The sequence below is a fragment of the Procambarus clarkii genome, chromosome 24 (genome assembly GCF_040958095.1).
Source record: "Procambarus clarkii isolate CNS0578487 chromosome 24, FALCON_Pclarkii_2.0, whole genome shotgun sequence".
NCBI lineage: Eukaryota > Metazoa > Arthropoda > Malacostraca > Decapoda > Cambaridae > Procambarus > Procambarus clarkii.
In genome coordinates, this window is record NC_091173.1 from 9,839,741 (window position 1) to 9,858,601 (window position 18,861).

At 34.9% G+C, this 18,861-nt stretch overlaps 1 protein-coding gene across 37 annotated transcripts in view; it reads right to left on the reverse strand.

The window, feature by feature from the left end:
* The window catches only part of LOC123747756 (protein bric-a-brac 2), a 190,803-nt gene extending 178,059 nt beyond the window's left edge, over positions 1–12,744 (reverse strand). For 26 of the 37 annotated variants that reach the window (XR_011229512.1, XR_011229511.1, XM_069330566.1 and 23 more), the window contains exons 1-4: positions 12,627–12,744; positions 4,173–4,386; positions 3,860–4,039; positions 1–134 (exon numbers count right to left, since the gene is read on the reverse strand). The exon at positions 1–134 is cut by the window's left edge and continues 353 nt beyond it. Coding sequence is in view for 35 of the 37 variants with exons in the window: in XM_069330566.1 (XP_069186667.1) it covers positions 1–134; positions 3,860–4,039; positions 4,173–4,358 (500 nt within the window). In the remaining 2 variants the exon portion in view is untranslated. Of the gene's footprint in view, positions 135–3,859; positions 4,040–4,172; positions 4,387–11,745; positions 11,989–12,067; positions 12,235–12,312; positions 12,433–12,626 lie in introns of those variants that run through there. The other 11 variants (XM_069330590.1, XM_069330589.1, XM_069330585.1 and 8 more) reach the window with 6 other exon arrangements.
* Positions 12,745–18,861: the final 6,117 nt, after the last annotated feature.

Genomic DNA, 18,861 nt, shown 5'->3' on the forward strand with positions numbered 1-18,861 from the left:
TGTCGTTTAGGTGGGGGTGAGTCACTGAGGTGTGTATCAGGAGCACTACTGCCCTCTTCGGGCCGAGGCGACCCGGGGTCAGGAGGGTCTCTAGGTGGGGGAGGCGAGCTGGATTCATTGTAATTTTCAGCATCCTGAAGGAGATAAAAGAAAAAAAAATTAATATAAGATAAATATGTAAATAGTGAGACAATACTTACCTTAATATAGCAATACATTACCCAATAAACTCAAATAAACCTAAGACAGTTTATCACAGTTACAGTACGTGACTGCTGTAGAATATGATGGGGCTAACATAATCAAACTGCCAAGAAATTAGTCTTAAAAGAAATAATAAATTGAATGCATCAATACTCCTGTACATTGACATTCCAAAAGGTTTCTATATTCTTGTAAAGACCCAATGACATGGCAACAAGAATTGAAGCAGACACACACCATCGTACGATTTTTTCCAGAATAAATTTTATGTGAAAATACTTTTCACAAAAAAAATATTGGTTTGAAGAATTGGTTTGAAATTGTTTGAAGAACAATCCAACAGCGTATTACATCTTCATGACACCATGAATTCACTTGGGAATATCATGAAGAACAAAAATTTTTCCCAAGTGATAAATGATTGTTTCCCAGCGTTTCCAAGAAGTCTTTTCAGCAATAGGCCAACTGCTGACCTTTCCCAGGATGCAATCCACAATAGTTGCCAAACTTCTGAGTGCCTATTTACTGCTCATTGAACAGACATAAAAAGTGAAAGGAAATGTGCCTAAATACTATGTCCAATGCTGGAATTTTGTTTGAACCAACTGTGCTACAGGCCCACTTGTATTTACTGATTATATATCAATACAAGGTGTACAAGCAAGACAGTCCCATTATTAATTTCCACATTCAATTTTTAGCTACATTTATCTTAATACAAAATTACCAAAGTAATCAGTATCTACTAAAAATATTTATTTCTACAATAGCATACAGTTTTTAGGGGCACTAAATTTTTTTTCGCAATTTAAATTTAATACAATACCAGTAAAGAACTGTACTTTGTACTGTAAAAACTAAGTTTTTTTTAATGCAGTTAATTATGGAAGGTATTCCATGTTTTAATCCTGGGCTAACAGCATTTAGCATAATAAGTGTGATATATGCTCACAAATACTAATCTTGCCAATACGTTTTGGTGCAAATCGAGAAGGTGAGAGCTCTAGAAATTTTCACCAAAACAGAGTAAGACATCCCAGGCCAGCATACAATTCGAAATGTTTACCGTGTTATAACTAAAATGCGTACAATAATGACATGGTACTGCAATAAATACAAGGAATACAATTATTACAAGGCACTGTAACAGCATAATTTTTTTGGTTAGAAGTACTGTATACAAAATATATATATATTTTTGTAGAAAAACAAAATGCCTATTATATTTTTGTATTCAAGAAATTAATTTACATAAAGGTGGAAGAGGAACGTCGCCTTTACCCTAAACCAGGGATCTCGAACTTTTCAGTAGGGCCACATTGTATATTTTACATACTTTCATAACCCGAAGAAATAATTAATTGTATAAATGGATGAATAAGTTTTAATTGGATCTTTTTTTGGGTAGTCAGTATAACAAACATGAAATGTGCCAACTACAAACAAAGGATGCAATCTTTACACTAAGAATTAATGTATTATGAGAAAATGTCAAACCTTAAGAAATGTCCTGAATAAGAATCATTTACCTATCTCCATTTTTTAAAGCAAATTTATTTATCTCCATTTTAGAAAAGCAGGCCATTCATTTGTTATTGTTTCTATTTATAGAAATTTTATATGTTTACTTGAAATGATAATTTGCCCAATTTTGAACATATTCAGGAAAATAAACATGCCACAAGCAAGAAATTTAGTAAAACAAATCCATCAAATCGAAAAATACTTTAATCCTTCAAGAAAGATCAAACAAAAATAAATTTAAGGCTTAGCAGACATCATTAATTGTTGATTCACAGGGTAATGTGGTTATAATCATTTGAAGATTTAAATAATTACTGTCTGGGTTTTAAATGTATGATGCAAATATGGATATAATAGGTCTATTTGGATGTAATGAAGTTAACCTTAACCCACGAAAAATATCCTGCTATCATTTCATGGTATGAATGTGGTTATAGTCATGAATAGCTGCTAGGTGAAAGCGGTCATCGTCATATGACGATTTAAACAATTATTGCTTGGGTTTTACATGTATGATGCACATATGGAAATTATAGCCCTTGTGGATGTAGAGAAAAATAAGTAGTAAAACAATCAGTGAAAAATTCAAGGATAAAACAGGAATCATCAACAGAGTCAAGTACCAGGTGTTGAAAAGTGCCAGATGCAGCCTTGCAGAGGGCCTCCACCCAGTGAAACTAAATTAAATTATTTTTTTTATTTTCTTACATTTTGTATACAAATTAATAATTCTATATTCTATATAACATTTTTGGAGGGAAGGGGGGGATAAAAAAAATTTTGCATAAGCCGGTATGAATATTTTTTCATAGCCGCTGTCTAAGGGTTAAAAAAGCATATGGCACATGTGACTGAAAATGAGGGCTTTGCCACACTGACATGACTACATACTGGCTTCGTGTAATATTGGAAGGCGTGCAGTGGACTGTTACTAGATGTGTCAATTGTCATAACCATGTGGTTGAGAAAAATGAGGGAAATTTATTATATGCAAGTAAGTATATATATATATCTGGATAAACTTATACTTGCGTGTACCCGAGATGATAATTTGATAAGAGGAACGTCAAAATATTCCAATAACACTAAAACAAGTCTTTCACCGTGAAGTTCCCAAAAATATATATATTTTTTGGGGGGAAGCAGTGTGGACATAGCTTATAAGGAGACCTTCCAGAGAACATATTGGCTATCTAAAGAATAATAGCTTTGTAAGTTACCAACCAGAAAAGTATGAAAGCTATGGTTGTTTTCTTTTAACAGAAACATACTAATAATGTGCACACATTTCCATGTCCTAAATTTTTATTTATGATGAAAAATTCACAAAGAATGTTGAGAAATATATGAGGAAATGTTATTAAAAATTTATATATTCGGCACTGTCATGCAACTTCCATTACCAAATCACATTTTATTTTTCATCTATCCTCTTGTAAATTCATTTGCAAACATTTTGACACCAAATTTATTGTAATAACCCAAAACTGATAAAATATCGAGCATAAACATTTTCGAGGTCACTGAGAGGGACCCTGTGATGCCTTGAACGTTTACGGTTAAGTGTGTGTCGAGAGGTCAGGACATTAAAATATTAAAAATAACAAAAATAATCAGCTCTTTTCACAGGAAGACGAAAAAATTCCCAATTTTTTTTCTTCAATGTTCATATTTTTTTCACAATTTCAACTTCAGGAGTATTTAAAGTGAACTGTTAAAATATCAATGTCTACATAAACACTGAATTCTAAGGAAAATTCAACATAAAAAATTAAAACGGAATTGGATCGGAATTCTCGGTAGAATGAACATGTTTAACCCCAATTAAACCTTTCATGTAAGTTGGCAGTGAACGGTTATGTGATCCAATTAGCTTTTGATGGAACAAATTTGATAACCAAATTAAAAAAAATGGATGCAACTGAATATATAATGCACCAGGTGAGCCTGGACCAACTATTTTGGATAATCAAAAATCAATTTGTGCATTACTAATACTACATATCAGTTCAAAATGGATGTTGCTACAGATAGCTACCATTTCTTAAATTAAAACAACAGTAGTCTTTAGAGATTTTGGCTAATACTAAATTTTAACTGAAGTAGTAAATGATATAGATAATAAACTTACTTTCTTTTTTTCATCTTCTGCAAGTCCTCTAACTTTGAGTGCTTCAGCAGTCTTTAGGAAAGTTGCCAGCTCATTGTGTGATACATTGACTTCTCCATGATACATGAAGTCCAATATTGAAGTCAGATTGGCAAAGGTCACATCTTTAAGAAATACTATAGGGTGCTGACATGGGTTACCCTGCAAAGACAAATTTATAAACATTAGAAAATAAATACTAAAACTAAAGTATAGTGTATATGAACTTGTATATATTAACAGTACAGTACTGTATTGGCATTTTGTCAATAAAAACATTTTGCTTTATACTTACTTTTAGCAAACTTCTGAAGTAAGGACTACAGGCACTAAGGACCATTTTGTGTGCTTTTATCTGTCTGCCCTCGCAGGCAAGTGTGATATCGACAAAGTCCTCGTCATCTCTCAAGGACTCGAATGCTGAGGTAATGTTAGTGTGAAAATTGTTCCATCGGAGGCAAAACTGCTGATCTGCCCCCATCCTCGCCCCCCTCCACCTTGTATACTATCTAAAAAGAGAAAGAACAAGCCATTAAAATTTTTAGAAAATGCATACGTAATAACAGTTACATTTATATGAAGTTTTTTCAAACGTTTCAAACAATTTATAAATGATGTTAAGGAAGTGCCCAATTTATCTATCCATACTGATATCCTGTTTAAACAAACTGGTTTATGTACAGCATCAGTTCTTAATATTTTTTTAAATCCATAAAATTTACCTATTTTCCATTATGAAATTCTGTTTTAATAAGTCAAAAAAGTTAGAATTACAGTATAAACAAACTAATGAGGACATTGTATCTGAATAAGGAGGACTATTAATACATGCTAATCCACCAGTAATTGAAGATAGTTTTAAAATTAATATTTGAATAATTGTAGCCGAAGCTCAACCTCGCAAGAACAAGTAGAAGAGTACAACTAGGCGAGTATAGTACATAACCCCCTAAAGACGACAAAAAAAAGTTTATATATAAAAAAAAAGTTCTGACAGTGTTGTTCTAAGATCTTCACAAAATTGTGCTCAAAAGAGCAATTTTGCTGCCAGCAGATTGACAGATGAGAGACGAGACAAAAGAGCCACAGCGCAACCCCTGCAAGCACACCTAGGCGAGTACCTTTCTTTGCATCTAGTTTAAAAAAATCACAGAAAATCTATTTATTATGAATTCTTCACGTTGACAATTGCATATGATAGAGCATTTATTGGTGAACAATTCCATATCAAAGGCAAAGCTATATGACCATTATTGGTGGGAACAACATTATGTAATGACCATGTGACAGCATAATAACATTCACTTCTATTGTGTATATATTTTTATAATATTAGTACTGTATTTTATTATATAATTTGTAAAATATTATATTGTATTTAAGTTTGATTCAAGGTTTTTAAGCACTGTATAATAGTTTACACTTTGACTTGGTTATCATGGACAATACTAACACAGCTGCCTCCCAACGCTCGTAACAGTGACCACTTGGACAAACAATCCACACTTAATCAGACATTTGTATGTTCCACGGAACAATCTGTACCAAACATGATTTGTTTGAACCATTCAGGAATTCGTTAAGAGTGAGGTTCATTAGAGCAAGGGTCCACTATACTTATGAATGAGTGTAGGTACAACAGTATTTTGACAACCCAGTTGCAAATATGCTACAATAATAGTGGCGTCTCGATTAACGAGTTTAATCCGTTCCGGCACCGAGCTCGTCATGTGCAAAACTAGTCTTGTGAAACAACAACAAAACTCTCGTCGGTGGTGTCCGAGAACCAGCGGGAACGCTCGTCAGTTGAGACATATTTTCTGTGAGGGACTTGCTCGTAACTGGAGCCGCTTGTCACTCAAGGTTCCGTTGTACACTTAAGCAATGGCTGAAGCTGAAGAATGCTTGGCTTCTCACACACAACACAGAAATCCCCAAAGCTACTTAACTTTCTTGCATATAATTAGTCCTGTCAACTCTCAAAAACACTTACTTTGAACGCCACCAATAAGGATCTACTGTAATGCAAATCACCTGGTAACTAAGCTACACTATTTTCCTTGCCTCTCAATTCAGACAAAATCTGAATTATGATTCTTAAATGTTAGCTTACTGAATGATGCAAATCAGGCTCTGTTTACTATAACTGTACAAAAATGCATTTAAACAGTTTAATTATAATAATAAAATTATACACTATCAAATATTACAACAAACTGATCCCAATCCTGTCAGCTAGCTACAGTGTTTCTACAATCTCGAGCACTACAAGGATACACTCAGTATCTGAATGATTTTCTTCACTGGAAAGTCCTTTATTGAAAACTTGGCTCATTTTTAGTGAATAAGCAGCCCATCCTCCTGTTTAGATAGTACTGTACTTATGGTAACAATGTGGACCATCATACCCATAGATGTAATGGACAACTAGAAAATAGCTCGGTACTATTGAATTTGGACAAACTGGAAAAGATTTTGTATTTATGTTAATAAAACCTTACCTTTCCTAGCCATCCTAGGCCTAAAACATGCTACAGTATCTGAGACTTAATATAGTACATGAATGTGCTATATTAAGCCTAAGTATATTTAAGTTTGATTTAGCTATATTTGTTCTGGACTAAAAAGTGAATAGTACCAAATCCTACCATCAAATTGTCCATTACATCAATACAGTATATGTAAGATGGTCCATAGTTACAAAAAAGTACAATCTAGACACAAGGATGGGTTGTAACAAGACACACAGGAGCAGCACCAATCAGCCTAAAGGTCCTAATGACCCAGTTTAAAGTATGACAGCTCAAGATTAAATTGTTCAGAGAATTAATGTGTGATATTAGGAAAGGCAATGAGGGCAAGGAGGAGGAGGAATCTGCATCACAAGTTGTAAAATACAACTCCCTTACAACAAGCATTGATCACTTAATGAATTATGTGTCAAAGCTATGTAAATCTAATGAACAAATCCACAAGGGCCGTGATGAGGGTTCAAACCTACGCACGGAATGTTCCCGGATGCGCCTTAGTCAACTGTATCACGACATGATTCCATGTTGTGGTACAGTTATCCTAACTGTACAGCTATAACTGATACAGTTATCCTAACTGTTATCCTAAAAGTTATCCTATTTTACTATATTATAAATGTAAATAACAACACTGTACAGACAAGCACTTAATCAAGATCTTAATACTGTATAGTATCTATCTATCTATACCAAGACAAAACAAGGCCAAAGTGATTTTTCTGAAATAAATTATTGATTTTGAATTGCATTCATATTAATTTCAATTTTAAGAGTTCAAAACACTACCGTAACTTAAAATTATTATACCATTTATTTTCTTTCGCTTAAGGATACCATCACAATACGCAAAAGTACTGTATTGTGTTGCTATTTTCCAAGTAGAAAACTAAACACTGATGTGTTCTTTGACAAGCCCACGGAACACTGCTATTTTAATACAGTACAGGATAATGTAAACTAAATGTTCAGCGTGAAAACATCACAAAGATCCAGAAAAATGGCAAGACGTGCTGCAATGCCCGCTAAGTACTTTAAGCACTAGCATGTTAACTGAAATCAATCTAGCCATCTAATACTCTAGTGTGCATCACTCTTGAAATAACTAGATGAGAGAACAGTGGAAAATAAATTGAAGTACAGTATTGTATGTACAGGGCACCATAACTCAATGATCAGCGGTGGTCACTATTTAAATACATACTGAACATACAGTACATAACATTGTACCCACTTTTGAAGACTAAAATATCTATCCTTTAAATTTTATTAATCTTGTTTAGGCCTATCAAGATTCCTGTAAACTTATTCTGCAATATATTACATTCCAAATAATTTAACCTATTAAAAACAGAATCTCTTCCATGGGTTCAATATCAGTATTTGCCCTAATAACTATCAGGCTTTAGTAAAATTCGCTAAAAAATAGTTTCCATAAAATTAGTAGTAGTACAGTAGTTCCAACTACCTATAAGAAACAGTAGTTCCATTTATGGCTTACTCCAAGTTAGAAACAGAACAATTTGACCTGATACTGATCTTCCTGCTTTTAGCAGCAAGACTAATACTGTATTTGAATTAGTCTATAATTTTTATAGAACCTAATTTAGTTTAATTTTAAAATGTGAAATTAAAAACGACAGGATATTGTCTTGGCAGCAAAACCGAGCTTTTCGTAGATCAAAAAGTAACCACTTTGATCCTGCTATGAGGATGGGTATGGGGTGTATAATAAATTATGGCTACTGTATAATTTACGTTTAACATATTAGGAATCGTACAATAATATGAAGTTATTGGGAATTGTTAGGCAGTTCATATTTTCAGCAGAAAAAATCTTGGTATTACTTGAAAACACTATTAAATTATAATATTTTTTTTATTAACAAAACTATTAATTAAAAAAGTGTAATATTATAAAACAAGGAACACTTTATAAAAAATCATTACCTCCCCTAAAGATTATAATTATGTCGGATACAGACTTATGCGGGCACCAATATGTTATAGCTCGGTATCTAAGGGCAGCAGCACTGTATACATAACTCCCGGCAAGGATAAGATAGTTAAGAGAAATGTTAGTTTCAGAAAGATCAAGAAAGTTAGTTGATTTAGAAATGTTTGAAATCTCATTTCATTTATGAGAAATGAAACAGTATACAAATACACTGTATACGAGATAGATATTATAATCTACTTTAAATTCTGGAAAACCTTATAGGAATTACTGCACAGTTTGGCATATTTTCTTTCACAAACCCTGATCAATTATTACAATGTAAACTCAATATCTGCAGTTAAAATTTTAACCCAATGTCGAGTACTGGAAATGGGAAGTTATTTAGCTATACAGGTACTGTACAGTACAGTATATAATATTAATGAAATTGTCCCAAACTGTAGCATACCAGTACAAATTACAATAAATTTAATTAATGTACCGTTTCTGCTGCAGTGTCTAGGGTGACATCAACAGACTTATCATGCAACCCAAACTTTCTCTCAATACTAAAATATTTACCAAGGAAATTATGTTCTACCAAAAGGTCTAGGTAAGACCCTAAACACCGAGATTTTTTTTTTTTTACACAGGTGGGAACAATAGAGGACTTCTAATTCTTATTAGCAGGCATAGAGCTTTACCTTACCTTAGCTCATAAGCCATATCCAGCCTTATGATAAACCCTACTACTTCCCCCGCAACAGGACTCGATAATTAGACGAGAACCAGGTATCCAATTATTGCTGGGTGAACAGAGAACACCTATTGAATATTGCCTAGTCATTCCTCCCTGGCCAGAACCCAGACCAAATTGCTCACAAGGTGACGGCATAGATTTGGATAACAATTGGATAACAAGGTACAGTATAGCCTACACATCATTTGTGAATGGCAGTGGTGGTGGAGGCAGACTCCATACAGTTTCAAATGTAGATATAAGAGCCCAATAGGCACAGGAATCTACACCAGTTGATTGACAGTTGAGAGCAGGACCAAACAGTCAAAGCTCAACCCCCGTAAGCACAACTAGGCAAGAACAACTAGATGAGTACTTATCCTTATCAGTTTCAAATAAATACTTGGAAATGCTTTATCTTTAGTACAGTTAAGAGAAATATATTAAAATATTCATTATAATTATATTCATAAATTTACTGAAGCAACTTCCCTAGCATATAATAGGATTGCACAAAGCAACATTTGATAAGGATAATTGTTTTCCTATATTCAAGTTGTGTGGTGCCCTATTGGCCTGTATCCAGCATATTCCTTATGTTAGGGTAAATTCATAATTCATATGATTCTCAAGTTACTTTCCAAACAGAACCAAGTTTTCAATATTAGCCACTTTCTAAAATATGGACCGCCAATAAGGTCTATATGCACTGCACACTTATGCAATTTTCAGGAGAAAATCACAGAATTGACGAGGTAATAACATTTACAGTATCCATCGTTAGAATAGCTGTATGGATGTAGCACAACACTTTTTACCCAAATTACACAGCACTGAGAAAAAATACATAGATTCTCACCTACTGAATATGGCATTACCAATGGATACGGATCATCTTGTACACCAGACAATTCATACATAGATTTTCTTACCTAACATTTAGGCTGTCGGGCATTAAATCAGTGCTACATCAAGCCTACACAAGCATCTATGTTGGGTTTCTACATAGATATCAGTGGTTCTCAAATAAACTACTGTACTGAATAAATTAATACAGGTTACTCGGTCCGTCTAATTACCACAAGCTACACAAGCTTCAGAAAGCTTCCTGGCAATACGTTAGTAATGAATAAATATGATATATTTACTCATTATAATGTTGGTGCTGAATGTACAACACGAAAAAACAATTTTAATCTGAAAAAGTATCTTTTTATAAAGAAATTAGACGAAAATAAAAAGCTGGTGACGCCAAATCAAGTCGACGATCCAAGCTTCGGCTAGGTTAGGTTAGGTTTGGTTTAGTTAAGTTAGGTTAGGTTAGGTTAGGTTAGGATAGGTTAGGATAGGTTAGGTTGGGTTAGGTTAGGTCAGCCTAACTTAACGTATCATTTATTTATTACTAACGTATTACCAGGAAGCTTTCTGAAGCTTGTGTAGCTTGTGGTAGCTTGTGGTAATTAGACGGACCCCAGGTTACTTCATATCCAAGACCATTTGCCAATAGATTTTGAAATCTACCAAACCAAAACAAACATAAGCCAAGTTAATAGCACATATGATTTTTAACTTTTAAAAAACTAGCTCTGTCAAAATACCTGTGTTGCCCCCCCCCCCCCACCAACTGTCCCATTTTCTCAAGTATGAATACTGTATAACAGTAATGGAGCTAGCATAAATTAACCCATATTAATAAATGTTTATGTTAAAATGTTAAATGTTGTAATTTTTCATTGAATTGTAATAAAAAATTGAAATATTAAATATTTAAAATTTAGCAAGTTTACCGAGATGATAATATACATCAAGAGGATGGAGTAGCTTAGGCTATTTTTATCCTCATTAAAGATTAATAATACTTTTGAAATAATGAGCATATATAGTTCCACCGTGAACATGTAAACACACTGCTGTATGTAGAAGCAAAATAAACTGTAAAGCATAAATATGTGAACGTGTCAACAACATTATGGCAAAGAGAATTCATTTCTCCCTGTCTTTTCATGATATTCAATTTCTTTTATGCATGCCAGGGTACAGCTGGTGCAACCTGAACTCATTATATATAGTGAATGTGTGAAACTTGTACATTGTACGTGCATTAAGCATTTCCAATACTAATACTGTATTATGGTTTTCAAGTGAGAACACAGTATATGGAAAAAATCATCCATACAGCAACAATGTCTGTATACACTATCAAAATACCCCATTACATACCTATTAATATGGCCACTTTCCAAAACTAAGGCCGATCTATAACATTTGTAACACTTCCATGGTCACTCACATTTAACTTTTTGGGCCAAAACCCTAAACATTCCGATTTCAATTAAATTTGAAAAACAAAAATTGTATAAAACTATATTTATACAAAAACTTATTAAATGCATAGTATTTCTCACAATATGCACTACTGTAATTGATATCAACAAATCTGTTAAACACTAATTATACTAATCCACTGTCAAACCTTTACCAAGGATTAAACTTGACCAGCATCAATTCCACTATACACATGGAATTTAATAGAAATAAACAGCAGAAGTAGCCTGCAAGTTGTATTTAAAAAATAAAAATATGAAAGAATGACATAACAGTGCAACTGTTTTCTCCACAAAATGCCCACAAGTAAACAAATTACAGCAGGCGAGAAACTCACTTCACTCCTCGGCTGGTGCATAAAAGCTTGCCAAGTTTGCAACTTTGTGTTTTATAAACAAACCATTTCGACACACACGAGTGTGGCCTGGGGAGAGAGAGTTAGCACAACACTGGGGGCCGCGCCAGCATCACGCTCCCCACACCTCACGAACAAAGGCAGTAATTCCAGCCTCACGCATATCGTTTACTGGGCCCCAAAAGATATCCCCCCACACACACAAACTTCAAATTTACTGATCAATCGCAGGCCAACCCTCCGAAAAAGGTATAGCAAAAGCCCGTAGTGGCCGCCCTGGCTAACACCCACTGCACTCACTCACGTTATTAGCCACATTAGCAAGCTGCGTGCGATAATTTAGGGTGTAGCCCGCGGGGTTGTGCGAGCAAGAGGGCGGGCAAGAAATGGGCGCCTTTGGGTGTTTCTTTGTCTGTCCCCGAGGGCTGCCCGAGCCGCGATCTCCCCAGATGCCATCATCTCGCATTTTAACACTCTCCTCGGCCGCGCTTTACCGCCACGAAAATTCTACACACACACAAAAACCCAAAGTCGGACAGCCTCCAATACCTAATTCGTTGTCAAGGCATAGGGGGGAACAAGTTTCAGAGGGAGGCAAGGTAAGTTACGAGCTACAAGGAATAATTCCGACTCAGCAACTGCAGCGCGCGTCCCCTCCCGGCAACGGACGCCGCCAAACGCCCAAATCCCGGAACACGAAATTCAACTTCCGATTTTCACATATTTCACCCATAATTCAAAGAACTTCACGACAAAATTTACACCGGAATAATCTCTACGCGAAGCCTCAACTAATGGTACAACTCTAAACCGTAAACAAGGCGTATTGCCAAAATTACGGGAGGGAAATAAATCATACTCACATATCACAGCCAGACAGGAACGTGCGAGACGCTTGCAAATGGCGGGAGGCGCTGGGCGGAGGAGTGACGCACTTGTGACGTCATCAATCAATACACGCCTGGGCAGTAAGTCTTCACAATCTCCTCCAAATACTCTCAAATCATTCTGCCAGTTTTTTAATCTTATATTAAATTTCTATACGCTTATAATACCACTCCATCCACCGCATTTAAAAACATTTATTTCCTAAGAAGTACTACCCGAGATCTGGCACTCTATTTGAAAAGCCACACGGGAGCCACACACTCACTCTCCCGTTATCTTTGGCGTCTAAATCTATTTATCTCGAGATATTTATTTATATTCAAATTTTCCATGTGTTCTGTGCACTGCTTTACATTATATAAGCTAATCTACTACTGATTAATAGGCATACAGACTTCCAAAAAGCTTCATATAAGCGGGACAACTTTAATCCAGGAACCATAAACCTTAACTCTTACTCAAGCATAGTCATGCAGAATGCTATATATATAACGCATTTTTTTAGTGTTTTCTTATATCTGAATCCATCAATTTATCAAGAAACTATAATCCTTCGATGAGAAACATGTGGAATTAGTTTTGAAGGATGCTGCTCACGATCCGTATTGAAAACATATTATACTAGGTTTCATTTAGTGTTGGGCCTATCAGCCTCTGGAGGATTATTAATTAAAGTCACCATAATAGCTTATTGATCAATTATATATGTACAGTATACACCGATCGACAAGCGGGGTACAGCTTAAGTTTGTAGAAAGTACATGTATATAAATCGCATACATGTATATAACCTACAGTGTAAAATATTAATAAGAAAAACAAATACATGCTGTAACATATAAAAGTATGACTCACTTAATGTCAACAATTCACAATACAGAAGTATTATCTTGGTACTATGATGATAAGTACTATTATGATAAGTACTATCTGTATATCTTGGAAAACAGGCAACTTTATGAAATATTACAAATATACTACAGGTACAACATATATGTCACATAAGAGAGAGACATCATATGCCATATAAAGACAAATATAGCATTATATAAAAAATAAAGACAAATGTCGTTATACAATAATGAGGCATATTGTATAAAACCTACCTTTGTATGACAAAATAATTACACTGATTTATAAATTAATATCAGATACTGACACAGCTTGGTGTACAATACCATACTCCACACACACACAGCGTGATGTAAAATGCTGACACAGCATGATATAGAAAACACATCATTATATAAAATACTGACACACAGCATGATATAAAATACTGACACACAGCATGATATAAAATACTGACGCACAGCATGATATAAAATACTGACGCACAGCATGATATAAAATACTGACGCACAGCATGATATAAAATACTGACACACAGCATGATATAAAATACTGACACACAGCATGATATAAAATACTGACGCACAGCATGATATAAAATACTGACGCACAGCATGACATAAAATACTGACGCACAGCATGATATAAAATACTGACGCACAGCAAGATATAAAATACTGACGCACAGCATGATATAAAATACTGACACCATGAGGTAAAAAATTGACACACACACACACACACAACATGATATGAAATACTGAAACTCAGCATAATATAAAATGCTGACACACAGCGTGAGGAAATACTGAATCAGCATATAATATTAAAACCCATAATGACAATGACTATAAATTAAATCATTTATTTGTTATTTATTAATTATTTGTTAATTAGTTATTAAATTATTATTACTTATTATGAATTAAATATTTATTAGCAATACGCCAACACACACACACACACACACACACACACACACACACACACACACATATATATATATATATATATATATATATATATATATATATATATATATATATATATATATATATATATACATGCGCGAACAAGCCTGAATGGTCCCCAGGACAATATGCAACTGAAAACTCACACCCCAGAAGTGACTCGAACCCATACTCCCAGGAGCAACGCAACTGGTATGTACAAGACGCCTTAATCCACTTGACCATCACGACCGGACAAAATGAGGTGATAGCCGAGGCTATTTGAACCACCCCACCGCCGGCACTCGGATAGTAATCTTGGGCATAGCATTTTACCAAATCACCTCATTCTTTGGGGCACACGTGAGGAACACAAATGCGAACAAGCCTGAATGGTCCCCAGGACAATATGCAACTGAAAACTCTAGTTAGTTATATATATACATATATATATATATATATATATATATATATATATATATATATATATATATATATATATATATATATATATATATATATATATATAACATAATTAAATATAGCACACAATTCCCGAAGCAGGACACAGTAGCCTCTGAACAACATTTCCTGTCACCTGACGCATCTCTTCACCTAGTAGGAAATAGGTATAGCTGGGACTTAATTAACTGGTTGCGTTCTGGGGAAGGTCAGTAGTTGGAATTGGGCCCCTTAACAATAGGTGAACCATAAGGGAAACCATAGGCCATTATTTTACATATTTTCATTGTCATGTGAAATACTTCGCGTGTTACCTTGTGTATTACTTCACTTTGCTAATCTCCATTATTTTTGCCTATTCATTAAACACAAAAATATGAACTCGTATGTATAGTGCCTAAGATTTGCATAAAGAAAGTTTCATTCATAAGCATGTATTACACTAAGTTTCATTCACAACCGGGGGGGTTTGGCGGCTGGAGTAGCGAGTGTTTGGTCTTTGTTTATGCTGTCGTCAAACCTCTTGTTTATGAATGAATAACATTCTACACACGACTCACAAATGCAGCCCGTCCTCATAAACAAAGGCAAAAGTTCATTCTATGCACCCGCCAAACCCCCTGTTTATGAATGAAAACAGTTTACACCTGACTCCCAACTGATGACGTCTGAACACTTCCGGAAAAAGTGCTTTGCTGACGACTTTTGTTCGAACTACCAGCCCGTCCTCCAAACAAAGATCCAAAAGTGATTCCATGCACCCGCCAAACCCCCTGTTTATGAATGAAAAGCGGTTTACACACGACGGACAACTGATTTCGTTCGAACCTTTCCAGAACAAGTGCTTCACTGACGAATTTTGTTCGAAGCACAACGCTGTAAATGCTTCATCCACTTACTACAAATACAAATAATCGCCAACAGAACCTAAACACCTAACCTATGCCTATAAATGCACAATATGCTAATATATTATAATATTAATTTATATTTGAGAAAATTCCCGTTTTGAATGAACAGCATGTTACAATTTATGAATGCGTTTTTGGGGTCGACTGCTGGATGGAATGGGTTTGATCTGAGGACGGGTTGAATAAAACCTTAATCAATAATCAAACGAAACCCCATTCTTGTGACTTCAAATAAAAGAAAGTGCAAGTTATTCAATTGTACAAATCTCTGGTGCGCCTACATTTGGACTACTGTGTCCAAACACGGAGACCTCATTTTAGAAGGACATACCTGCCATGGAGAAAGTATAACGTAGAGCAGGAGAAATCATATTAGAACTAATTAATTAATTTAAGTCGACTCTCGTACTTTACCAAAAACGGTTGAGGGCCACAGGGCTAACAATACTCATAAACCTTTAAAATTTCTGTTACTCCCAACTTTCTCTGCAAACTCCTGCCAATACTTGCTCCTAATTTCCTTTCTCTTCTCCCCACACAGCCTAGCAACTTGAAGGAAATCTAGCAAGGCGTAAATAAAGTAAGGGGTAAAAAGCATAATTTTGTTGCACATCCTGACCCGCAAGGAATTGCAAATGGTCTCGTAAATAAATGGGCGGAAACTGCCAAACTTAGTTCATTACCCGCTGTAACGAGAGAGTCACTAGATTCTTGGAAAGATCTAAGAAAGGATTTTATACTTACAGCAGGTAACAGTGGTGATGTCACTTGCACAGGTATTACCAAAGAAGAACTAATAACGGCGATTAAAGTTGGGAAATCTACCGCCCCTGGGGAGGATGAGTAACTTATGAAATACTTAATGAACTTGCCACTATGACGATAAGCCCACTGTTAGACCTCTTTAATATTAGTTATAAAGAGGGCAGTATTCCCAGTAAATGGAAAAAAAGCTATGATCATCCCTATCCCTAAAGCCAATGGAGAGTACAGACCTGTGTCCTTAACCTCGTGTTTTTGTAAAATGATGGAGAGGATCATTTTAAATAGACTTTTATATATAATAGGTGATATAGACTTTTATATATAATAGGTGATTATGTCTAGTAATTTGTTCGGGTTCCTCAGAGGAAAGAGTACCTCTGACTGTATTATTAAATGTCTAGCTAATGATAATGATTATTATAGAATTTTTATTGATTTACAAGGAGCTTTTGATAAAGCCAACAAAGAGGTTATTGTATGTATTAACACGATGTACTGAACGGGGTGAGAATAGCTTGAGTTACCTCATCCCTTTGTGTGTATTTTACATCAATAAACTTATTTCAATTTCAGTTTCAATTTCAAGAGGTTATTTTATATGAATTAGCTGGTCTTGGTGTTAAAGGGAGATTATTGCGCTGGATAGGGGATTATCTTTACGAAACGAAGGCTCAGGTGTGGTATCAAGGTTGTATGTCAGATGTGAGATCTTTTGAACTCGGCACACCTCAGGGAGGAGTGTTGAGTCCCACCCTGTTTAATGTACTAATGAATAAGATAGCACCTGAGAGATATTCAATGATATTAATGAGAGGTGGGGGAGCTAATGAATTATTCCTCTCGGTTAAAAAGGTGGGAAGTAATGAACAATGTATGAAGAAGAAAAGAGCATATATGAATACCTTATGTTCTAATGTTATTAAGTATGATGTTATTACAGAGTGTATTGCTGTGCCCAAGAGAAAATTCATACCACCATGGGAGGATTGTAATGTAGATGTAGTAATTACTCCCTTGCAAAAGAAAAAAAGTATGTATGAAATAGGAGAGCTGAGGGCAACATATGATTGTATAATTAGAAAATTGCCTACAGAAAACACTCTACATGTATATTGTGATGGGTCAGTAGCTAGGGATGGGAAGGCAGGATGTGGAATCTTGATCAGGGAGTACACTGGCATCAGCACTGTAGATACTGTTATTGGACGCCGCTTAACTGACAATGTCTCTTCAACGCAGGCTGAACTCCAAGGTGTATTAGCAGGATTACAGGAAGTAGTCAAATGTGGTAAAAATGCCTGCTTCTTTATTGATAGCAGAGGAGCGTTAGAGTCTTTAAATAGCAGACGCCCAGTATACCAGAATATTGTGATAGAGTGTAAAGAGAATGTTAAGAAATTAGAAAAAACTGGGTATAATGTAAGATTCATGTGGATCCCTTCACATGTGGGAATACTGTTGAATGAGATAGCGAAGAGAGCCGCGGAAAAAACTCTTGTTGATGTTGTATATCAGTTAACCTTGAAACAAATAAAAACAAGAATCAAGATGATCCGAGAGGGTGAAGAAATAGTAAAGAGAATGGTAATGGTGGACAGTAGTAACACACTTAAGAATTATTCAATAATAAATACAAACTCGTATATATATTTGTATAAATACAAATAAATACAAAAAATAAATACTTCACCTATGGTAAAGGAAAGTCTACTTGGAAGGATTCAATTTACATGAGATTAAGATTAGGATACAAATATATCTGGCAATACGGTGTTGATGTCAGTGAAAAAGATAAGGAGTGTAAATTATGTAGTATGCCGCACGCCCACACCTTAGAACATTATGTATTAGAGTGTCAACTTATTGATAACTATAGAAATAAGGAAATAAGTAGTGTACCACATCAAATTGTTTGGATGAGTGATAATGGTATGATAGACATTATACTTAGGAGCTACAAGAATTTTGCTCCAAGAGTGTAACAATTATATGCTGTGTTTACTATATTAACCTGCAATGTTAAATGGGATTCTTGTAATGTTATTTGTCTATTTGTACTCACTGAATTTGTGCGCCCCTTGAGGGACTTGAAGTAGAGGGGATAGAAATAGCCTAAGCTACTCTATCCCTTTGAGATGTATTTCTTTCTTATCTCAATATATATACTTGAACTTAAACCTTTAAAATACTGAACAAATTGGAGGAAATTAATCCAGACCACTTCTTTAAAAGGTCACATGTAATACATACTGGGTAACAACCTCAAACCC